The sequence below is a fragment of the Aptenodytes forsteri genome, unplaced genomic scaffold (assembly GCF_000699145.1).
Source record: "Aptenodytes forsteri isolate BGI_AS27 unplaced genomic scaffold, ASM69914v1 Scaffold172, whole genome shotgun sequence".
In the NCBI taxonomy this organism is placed as follows: domain Eukaryota; kingdom Metazoa; phylum Chordata; class Aves; order Sphenisciformes; family Spheniscidae; genus Aptenodytes; species Aptenodytes forsteri.
Genome location: NW_008795018.1, coordinates 12,428,187 through 12,439,009, shown reverse-complemented (window position 1 = coordinate 12,439,009; position 10,823 = coordinate 12,428,187). Strand labels below are relative to the sequence as shown.

Below are 10,823 nucleotides of genomic sequence, written 5' to 3'. Positions count from 1 at the left end.
AGCCATTCTCACTCCTGGTTTTAGAGCCTTTTGGTTCTTTTCAAGGCAGAGCATGAGAAGGACAAAAAATCCTGAGATGTTTTGGTTTTGCTTTTGCCCTAATTTGCTTGGTATCTCTGGTTGTAACTTGCGTTGGACAAACCTGTTTACTCAGTAGAAGTTTCTCCATGCTGCCTGCTGCCAAATCTCTGGGTTGCAGGCGTGCCTAAATAGTTGAAGGACGAGTGGATCTCTTTAAAGCCCCTTTTTGCATTCTGCGGACTGTAACAGTAAAAAAAGACTGACCCAAGCAGGAGACTGTGCATAAATAACTGTTCTGACTGGTCCCTGGATAACCTGTCAGACAAAGGTATCAGTATTTATTTTGCAAGAGGCAGTGTGGAAGCTCTAAACCTGAAGGTCATAAGCCGAGGACTGGGATTTCAGATTTAAAAAAAAAAAAAAGAGTAGTTTTAAACGCCATGTATATTTTACAGGAATTTAGTCCTGTCTTCCCTCTTTCCCAGCTAAAAAATATGCATTTCTATATGAAAAAGACCTTGAGCTGGTCAAAGAACAAACTAAGATTATCCTGGTAAAAGTACAGTTTAACTGGGGACAACGTTAGTAAAGCTTGGCAAAGCTGCTTTTTCTCCATAGCTGCCAAACTTTTGAGTACAGTCATTCATTATTTCACCAAACTAAATAAAATGTTGACCCTCAGGTAATCCCAGTGAACAGAATTCCCCTGTGGTGTAATTGGGGCCGGCTCCTGCTGAAAGGCAAGAAGACCAGTGAGCTGCACCAGTGCGACTCGGGGCTCGGTGCCTGCTGAGGGCATCTGTTCAAGAACGGTGTTTGCTGAAACTCCTAGTAGACTTATGTTCAACACAAAAGCCCTTGGGAGTCAGCTCAAGGATGCAGTGGCATCATTTGTTTGCTATATGTGAGATGTTAGAGGAAAAGGTGAAAGTTTGTGGACAGTTCAAGAAAGTAGAAGAGTACCTCATTAAATGAATCTTAGCAAAGGTGAAATCGCTTTGCCCAGTATTTTTATCTCAGTTTTGCCAGAGGTGGTGAAGTCCTAGGTCTTGTACATGTTTGGTTTTTTACACTCTCGTATTTATAACCTCTTGTCAGGCTTCTGGGTCTGTTCTACGTTTAAATTCTGTACAAAATGTCAGCTTCATATACAGGCCTTCAAATAGATTTAAATTTTTTTTTTTTTAAACTGAGAGTATAGAAATTGTTAACAGAATCGTCTAGGTGGTCAGGCAGTATCTTCATTCTGCAACGGAAAATTTTTTCCCTGCCTCACTTGTACAACTCCATCTTTTGTTTCTGCAGACTTCTAGTAAATACTACAAACTCTCTTCTCTCCTGTGTGAGTGTTTGATCTGCTACACTGTTGTCTGTTGAGTAACTCCTTGGTTGGATCCCAGAGGGTGCTGCATTTATAACTCTCTCCCCTCTTTCTGGGAGCATAACTTAACCCAATGTAACTGTGAATGTTAAGGACTTCTCGGGGTTGATCTTTCACTACAGGCCATTCTAGAGAACAGTAATGATTGATTAATTGCAGGCTTTTGGCCTCCCAACTGGACATTTGGGTGTTTTCTTGCCAACTTCAGCTCTGACGAGGTATAGATGCTAAGATTGGGCATCGTAATCTTGAAAGTGAGCATGTTACAGTGAATAACATGGCTCTGGCAAACATGTTGATCTTAATAACTTCAGTTACTTTCTTCTGAGTTCTCTTTCTTTTGGTTTGCTAGTATCATACCTGATTTATTTTTTTTCCCCTTCAGAATTAAAATAAGCAATCATTTGTTGCACTGACTTTTTTCTTTTCCAGTGGAAAAACACCCAAGCCCTCCAAACCCCAGTATCTGTCTTGAGCTCCATTATGTACGTATGGTTTTGCTGGGAGATTAACCTCTTGAAGAGGATTCAGTGTTAACTGACTCATTGCCTCCTTATTTGCCTTCAGTCTAAGAGTTGCCAAGACCTCACACACTTTGCAAATTCTAATCTAATCTTGATTCTATATCTTGATTATTTGTCAAATTAGAATCTCCTTAAAATAGAAAGGAGTTGTATTATCAAGTCAGAATATGTCAGAATCTGCAAGTGCAATATATACTTTCTTGTTTTGTTTTTTTTTTTAATTAAAGTTGACCCCATTGTACTTATTGTTTTAAAGCATGAATATTTGGTTAGTTTTGTGTTGTTTCTTACTGAGATTTCAGCAAGACTTTCATCACTACTTAAGTTAGAAACAAAATTCCCTGAAAACAGAATGTTTTTGTTTGGTTTTTCTCAAATTCAGATGTGCCTGATGGTTGAGCATGAAGAGGGAAAAAATATTGGGCCACTAATAGTTACTGACTTTCCAAGGAGGTTACTTCCCTCAGTTCCTGCACTTTCCTGAGTTCCTCCAAACTCTGTTGGATTTGGTCGTTTCATGTTTGTGCCAGGTAGCCTGGAGAAGAGCACTGGCTCTTATAGTGTCACAATTTGACACTAGTGTGTCAAAATGCCTGGTTGTGCTGGGGTCTGAGTATAAAACAAACTAGACAGCAGTTGCAGGAAGTTTTTCATCAATGCTCTCAGTTCCCCCCTTCCTTCCTTTCCCCTGCCTATTCTTCACATTCAAACTGCTGTTAGATTTTTCATACTAAAATGCTGTTTTTTCCATATTTAACTTTTTTTTAATTTTAAGCTCGATGGTATTGATTTTTCTCATTGCACATTCTCTGAATCTCTGGCAGAAGTCCTGGAGGGGATTTGGGAGCGAAGAAGAAGAAAAAGAAGCAGAAGAGAAAAAAGGAGAAACCAAATTCTGGAGGCACCAAATCAGATTCTGCATCTGACTCCCAGGAGATTAAAATTCAACAGCCTTCAAAAGTGAGAGCCTGGTTCTGTTTTTTTGTGCTTGCTTTCTAATTTAATTTTGTGTGTTGCTTTTTGTAAAAGCAAGTTGGTAGTTCTGCCTTAACACATCAGAATTAAGCAAATGGTTACTGTCCTGAATAGAGACAGAAGCAAGGTAAGACCTGGTGTTTGCAGACTGTATGAAGTTAGCTGGAGAGTCATTGTCACCACCACGGTGGTGTACTGTGAGAAAAGCAGAGGAGGAGGTGTTTTGTCTTTCTTTTCCAGCAGTTAGAACTCACATTAGTGACAGCTTTGTCACAGGGAATCTTAATCTGCAGTGGTAATGCTTTTAAATAGATTTTGTGTTTGATGAATTGCCTTTAGTTTAGCCACCGTCTAACTTGGGTAAGTGCAGTTTCAGTAGCTTGTACAGCATAATGCTATCTCATGGCGAGCATCAGCAGGAGGAGGCAAGGTGTACCTGCTGTGCTAACTAGAGTCTCATTTGGGCAAACAAGCAGCATGTCATCTTACATAAAAAGCGGTGATCTCTAACATGGAGATATAGACTGAAGAAACTTTTTGCCATCTGAAAGGCCTCCGCTGTAAATAAGAATGCAAAATTATGTGAGGGAATATACAATCTTTGTGGGCTTTGTGGTAAAATAGCATTGTCTATGTGCTTTTGACTACCATGTTCTGAATGAACGGTGAATAATATGATGTGGTGGCTTTTTAACATACAGCTTTTATCTCAAGAGAAATCTGAGCCCAAGAACTGAAGTTTCTAACATGATGATAAGGAAGTTTATGGACAGTTGAGCATGTTGAAGTAGTTATATTTGCTTTATCAGATTAACGTGGAGAAAGTTACACTGTTGTACCAGTAGTACTATTCATCCTGTAAGATTTGTCAAGTACATTGGGGCTACCAACTAATTTTAGGGGAAAAAGTTGTGTTCTGGCTCATTAACATACTGATAGATTTTGTGTTGTCCCTTTAGATCTCCTCTGTGTCACCCCCATTGCTTTGAATGGTCACATTTGGCACAGGGGACACTTTAAAATATGTAGAGAGATCTTAAGTACTTTCAGATCTCACCACATATTTTGATACTGTGTTTCTGTAAAGCACATGGCATGAATTGCTAATACAAGAAGACTGTTTGCGAGTGATAACTAAGTAATCTCAAACTCTTTTATAATTGGACTGAGGACAATTTTAATGTTAACATAAAGACATAGTTCATTGTTGCAGTATCCTGGGAGTTCCTTGGTTCCCTGCTGACCAAACTTACTGTTCCATATGTTGCCTCTAATTGCATTAAAAGGAAGCTGCTTCACTTTTTTTTGTTTTCACGTGCAAGATTTTAGTCCTTGGCACCTTGCAGTCTTGCACACCATTTCTCTGGCATGATGCGTTTCGCAAATGTGGAAGCCTATCCTTGTTCTAAGTTGTGTACTTAGTGGCATTCTTCGTGATTATTTTACTGTCACAAGAAGTTTAGCCAGTTTGTTAGCAATGTTACAAAATTTTCTCTTTTATTGGCATAAGTAAGAGCTTTTCTTTTAAGTCTTTCTCTCAAGCTCTAGGCAGCTAAACCATTTTACTATTCTTATATGGCTTCCACTTTTCTCTAGTTGCAAATGCATCAATGTTGGCTTTTTATTTTTGCCTTCTCTGGTGTGTTCCAGGTGTACACACTGATAAGTAGATGAGTTTCCCTGTCTTGGACAACTTTCCTGTTTTAGATTTTTTGAAAGCATCTTAGACTGCTGATCTGCATCAATGTGGAGAAGTATATTTATTTTCTCTGCTACTCAAGTGATATTTAGATTTTCTATTCCTTTTGCTATGTGAAATGTATTATAGAAAAAAGGCTTTTAGCATTTGCTTGCTTTTGGTTGAAAAGAGGTTTACAAAATATTTCAGAGGAAAGTGATGTTATACACCTTACCTCTAAGAGAATATATGCAGGATCATCAGGTAATACTCAGTGGGGCTTCTGAACTCCTTGAAAATGACTTTGAAAAAAGATTTAGAGGTCAGGTGAGTTTGTAAACAGGTGTACCAGTCTGGAGATGAGAAAAACAGAACAGTGAGTCTCCTTGACTTCTCACTCTCTTATTTGTGATAGTGGACTTTTTGAACACTGGCATGAGTGTAACCACAGCGATAAATGCTTGTTACCAATGTATGCTTACGATGACCTTTAGGACACTTCACTGCCCATCTCACAAGACTTTGATCTGTCCCCATTACAAGTCCCAATGATGTACACTGTCCACACTGACACAAATGAAGCTTGCCAGATCTGCACTATTATAAGTCATTATTGTAGTCACCAATGGCCTACACAACATAGTCACAGAACAACGTAGATTGGAGGGGACCTCTGGAGGTCTTTCAACCAATCTCCTGCTTAGAGCAGATCCAACTAGATCAGGTTCCTCGGGCCTAGATCAGGTTGTTTGGTCTCCAAGGGTGGAGACTCCACAACCTCTGTGGGCAACCTGTTCCAGTGTTTGACTATACTTGTGGTTAAAAAAAAAAGTAATTCCTTATATCTAAATCCATTGTTTCTTGTCCTATCATTGTGCTCCTCTGAAAAGTCTTGGCTCAATTTTCTTTACATCTTCCTATTAGGCAGCAATAAGATTTCTCCTACTCCCTTAATCTTTTCCTCTTAAGGCTGAACAAACCAAGGTCTCTCATCTTCTCCTTGTATGTCATGTGCTTCAGCCCCCCAGTCATCTTGGTGGCCCTCCACTGAACTTGCTCCACTATGTCAATGTTTCCCTTGTAATGGGGAACCCAAAATTGTGAGATGTGATCTCAGGGGTCCCAGATAAAGGGGAAGACTTGCTGGCCACAACTGGTACAACCCAGTATGCAGCTGTCCTTCCTTGCTGGCCAGCAAACTGCTCGCTCATGTTCAGCTCTCTGCCCACCAGGACCTCCAAGTTCTTTTCTGCAAAGCTGCTTCCTAGCCAGTTCATGCTGGCCTCTGCCATTGTGTGGGTTTTTTCTGTCCCAGATGCAGGACTTTGCGTTTGCCTTTGTCAAACTTCATGACGTTTCTGTTTCCAGTCTGTCAAAGTAGCTTAGAATAGCAGCTCTGCTGTCCAGCGTTTCAGCCATTCTTCCCAACTAGGTATCATCTATGAACTTGCAGAGAAAGCACTCTTTGTCACGTCCAGATCGTTAAACAGTATTGACCCCTGAGTTCTCAAAATCCTCCTCCTTGCCGTCTTGAAGATGGGTGTGACATTTCCCTTTTTCCAGTCATAAGAAACCTCCACCAATTGCTATAACCTTTTAAACTTGATAGATGCTAGTTGCAGTAACATCAGCCAGCTCCCTCAGCACCCTCAGATGCATCCGGTCTGTTCTTATGGACCTGTGCATGATTAGTTTGCTAAGTGGTCCCTAACTTTCTCTCCTGCTGTGGTTAATGGGAGTCTCACAGACTGTGCTACAAGGCAGGGACATCAAAGGTCTGAGGTCAGATCTTGTCACCAAAACTGAGGCAAAAAAAACATTGCATACCTCAGCCCTGTTGCACAACGATGCCGTCTTATGCTGTGAGGACATATTTCCCCTAAACTGAAATTAAACAAAATCTCTCTTCTTTCTAATTCATGTGAAGTTCTGTGTAGGTTTTTCTTGCTTTCCATTAAAGGAAAACAAAAAGGGTTGAAAGTAAACTTCTTAGCCAGGCTGATCTCTGAACGTTTTGAAAGGAAAGGAGATTCCTTCTGATGTCCCTAGCCATGTTGTATTTAGTACCAGAACATGAACTTTCTACTTTACATATGCTAGTAAGATCTTTTTAGAACCTAATATCTTTTTTCTTTAGATTTTCTGTTTTCTTCTTCTTAATATAGAAGAAACATTAGAGACTTAAAATAAACATACAAAAAAAATTACAGTATGTCAATATTTATGCATGATTTCATAATGTACTGGTAAGATTTCGGAATTTATCTAGTGGCATTAGAAGTATTTGTATCAGGCCAGTATGTAATAGACAAATTGATTTTTAGTTGAGAAAAGTAACTTATGTCACTGTAATCGGGATCTAGAAATAGGGTAGGTTTTTTTATGCTGCAGTAGTGTTGCTCTAAAGTGGTGTAAATATGTTAATTCACGACTACTCAGATGACAGGTGTTTAAAGCATGCTCACAGGTCAAATTTTGCAATACTTAATGAAAGAAATTGCACAATGTTTAGAGAGTACAAGTTTTTATTATAAATAGAAAATGATGGCCTGCTTGAGCTACAGGTAGGGAGTTTTACTTCTTTTGTGAATGAGGGTACTAGAGGCAGATGCCCATCCAAATGAAGCTTTACATCATTATTACATGTAATTTATGGTGGTTTTCAACACATGAATCCTAGAAAGAAAGAGAAATCCAGAAACAGTGATCCATTGATATTCAGTAAAAAAACCATCTGGCTTGAAATCTCTATGCAGAATTGCTTAAAATTTTCCAATGCATCTGAGACTATTCCTTCAAATGTATTTATTGCACTGCAGTCTGGGAAAACCTGAGTACAAGCATGCTGTTAGTATGCCTCAGAACAGAATTTGCCACTTGGGAGATAACAAAACAAAACAAATAAATAGATTAAAAGAGAGGGAGAGAAAAATCCCTTTAGATTTAGAAGTCTGTTACCATTATTCCTCAGTATTTTCCTATGCGTAAAATTCTAATTCTCATTCCAGTTACATTTACTCAGAGTGATCAAAAGTGCGGGTTTAAGAGCTCAGTTTAGAAATACTTGGCCTTAGGTTTTATGCTTTTCAAATAACTTTTCTATAAAGATTTTTCAACTTTTAAGTGGAAAGTTGGTTTGTTTTATGTCTGTCTGCTTCTATCAGTTAAAATTATCTTTAGTTGTGAGTGTTGGCACAGTTGGCGTTAGTGGCAAGATGATTAACTCCCACATATGATACAATGCAGAAAGGTACCTACTATAATAATTGCAAGATAATAGAAGGCAGATACAATATAACTTAAGGTTGAAGAGTGGATATTTGTAGCAATACAGTGTACCTGAAATACTGAACCATAGTGAAATTAAATATTATTTTATATTGTATGTGTAAAGTACAGCTTCAAACATCTCTGTGTGTACCAATGGTATCTTTAGTTTGTTCGATATCTAAGCTGATCTGCTTTTTGCTGTTTTATTGTATTTTACTGGGAGGGGGGCAGGGAATATAAGAAGCTTTTTATTGTGATACTGGTATCCTGCCTTAATGCTGCAGTATTTGTGTTAAAAACGCTGAAGATTCATGGTTAAATGCAAGCGCTACTAAAAAATTAAGTATTATGTGAAGTTGCTTGTCTGTTGCCCACCTAACTTTCCACACTCCTGCCTCCAAAGGTTATACCTAAACTAACCATGATGAGAAAAGTACATGAAAGAATACGTAACAGTAAAATAAATGAACATGTTTGTACAACTTGTTCAAAGTAAACATACAAGATAAGCTTCCTCTTCCGTTTGTCTCTGTGTGCAGAATCCAGCCATTCCAATGCAGAAGCTTCAAGATATCCAGAGAGCGATGGAGCTGCTCTCTGCATGCCAAGGCCCAGCAAAGAATATTGATGAGGCTACCAAACGTAAATACCAGTTTTGGGATACGCAACCTGTACCTAAACTTAGTAAGTTTAACTGGACCTGGGCATAAGATCTGTCTTACTGACCACTAAAAGAATGTGTGCCAGCTGTGTGGCATGTTCTCTAGAACGGGTATGAAGTTGGACTGTGCGCAGTAGAGATCCTTAATCTTTTGTGTAGTTTATGTGGAATTCTTGATGTTCTTTAGGAAAGTGCTTGCCCCTCCCCCCCCCCCAAAAGATATGGAAATACGGTGTTAATAAATCTCATTCTGATGTTCTCTATAAAAATGGGAAATGCTACTGAAATAGCATTCCTTTGTATATTTTAGGTCTGAACTCTTGAACAACAGAACGCAGAAGTCTTTTCCACTTCAGGGAAAATAAGAACTCTTAAGTGGTGGCAAAGAATAAACTTTGATTTTTTAATTTTTTTTTATTTATTTATTTTCCCTTAATTTTTTTTTCAGTAGATGGATTTGCTATCACAGAGATGTGACTCTCCTGCTGTAGGTTACACTGTTTTCATGCAGCTTTAAGTGGATAATGGTGCTTCTCTCATGCATGAACACTTCTACTGCTGTGTGTTCACATGCTTCCTCCACAATGTACACTACCTTGAAGACGTGCTTTCTCAGAGTCCGTTCTCTGTTCTTGGTACCAAGTGAGATGGTGAGGTGACCTCTCCTTGCCTCTAATTTTGTAAGGAATTTGGCAGATTACTTTTTATACTGATCTGATCCCTGATAACACAGTTGGTAAATCTTAGCCTTTGTTGGAAAAGATAGTTGCTGACTCTCTTGCTTTTCCTGAATTGCTTTCTGAACCACCTTCTTCCCCCTTCATTATCTTCAAGTTAAGCAGTTGTAGCTCTTCAGTGCCAACGAAACTTGGGGACCCCACAAGTAAAGCGGTCTCAGCGCAATAGCTGTCATTGTTCTGTTCTGCAGGTTTCTCTCCATGGCATTGGAGACTGGTGTAGAATAAGCAGAAATAAGGTAGAGCCTAAAGCACAGGAGCACTCCTCTCTCTCTCCACAGGGCAGCATTTCACATTAATCCATTTCTATAGCTTAATCCACAGTGATCTCACTTCTCCCTGACTTCCTTGCATAGAGAAGTCCAGAGCAGAGTCCTTGGATGCAATGTTTTCCACTGGATTGAACTGACCTGCCCTGGCTCTTCTCCATACAAACTCTATCCAGATACCTCTGTAAACTAATGGTAGTAATTGTCACAGTAATCCTGCCTAGGTGGAGGAAGAGCCTAGCCGAAATAAGCTGATGTGTAAATCAAAAAATACTCCAGCCATAACAAAGCTTTTTCAGAGCTAGTTCAGGTGTCTGTGCAGCAGTTCCAGGAGTTTAGTTCAGGTTAGTCAATATATCTTACAATATTGTCAATATATCAATATCAATATAGTCAATATATCTTACAGCAGTTCTATAGAGATGAGAGCCTGTCACTTGCCAGCCTAAAAGGACCAATACATTGGCTCTAAAAATGATTTGTTAGTGTTGTTCAGTAGAAATACGCTTTGTTGAATTTGGCCAGCAGAGGTTTTGTTCAACAGTGTTTATGAATTGCTTCTTGATCCCGTTATTTATTTTTTTTTAAAGCTTTTCTTTTATCAGCTGAATGAACATATTGGGAAGTCTTTACTATTTGATATGCTGGATATGTTTAGGTGGAAAAAAATAATCTGTTGATTCAAGAAATAGCTGTAGGGATCTTTGCATTAAATTAACTTCAGAATCCTTCTGCCTTCTAGTTAAGGTTGTTAGCAATAGGTCCTTTGGTTAGGCCAAGTCTGCCGTGTAGTGGCAGTAACATTTAGACTATTGATACTTTCCAGAGTTTGCGTAAAGATGCTGGTAATGTTGACCTTCCATACTGGATGGCAGGCCATAACTATTTGTCAGGATTGCGCGTCATTTGGGAAAAGTTTGTACTACAAAGGAACATTTGACTGTGTAGGTCTTGATGATGGTGACGATAGGGTTGAGTGTTTATGGGTAAGAATCGGGGGAAGGCCAACAAGGCAGATATTGTGGTGGGAGTCTGTTATAGACCACCCAACCAGGATGAAGAGGCAGACAAAATATTCTGTAAGCAGCTGGGAGAGGTCTCACAATCGCTAGCCCTTGTTCTCATGCGGGACTTCAACTTACCAGATGTCTGCTGGAAATACAATACTGCAGAGAGGAAATGGTCTAGGAGGTTCCTGGAGTGTGTGGAAGATAAATTCCTGACACAGCTGGTGAGTGAACCAACTAGGGAAGGTGTCCCGCTGGACCTGTTGTTTGCAAACAGAGAAGGACTTGTGGGTGATGTGA

The 10,823-nt window shown here is 39.2% G+C and overlaps 1 protein-coding gene across 1 annotated transcript in view; it reads left to right on the top strand.

Annotated features, from left to right (window-relative positions):
- The first annotated feature begins 930 nt into the window (after positions 1 to 930).
- Positions 931 to 10,823, top strand: part of NMT2 (N-myristoyltransferase 2) — a 28,502-nt gene continuing 18,609 nt past the window's right edge. The window contains exons 1-3 of the mRNA XM_009275693.2: positions 931 to 980; positions 2,751 to 2,886; positions 8,389 to 8,533. Of these exons, the coding sequence (XP_009273968.2) occupies positions 931 to 980; positions 2,751 to 2,886; positions 8,389 to 8,533 (331 nt within the window). The remainder of the gene's footprint in view (positions 981 to 2,750; positions 2,887 to 8,388; positions 8,534 to 10,823) is intronic.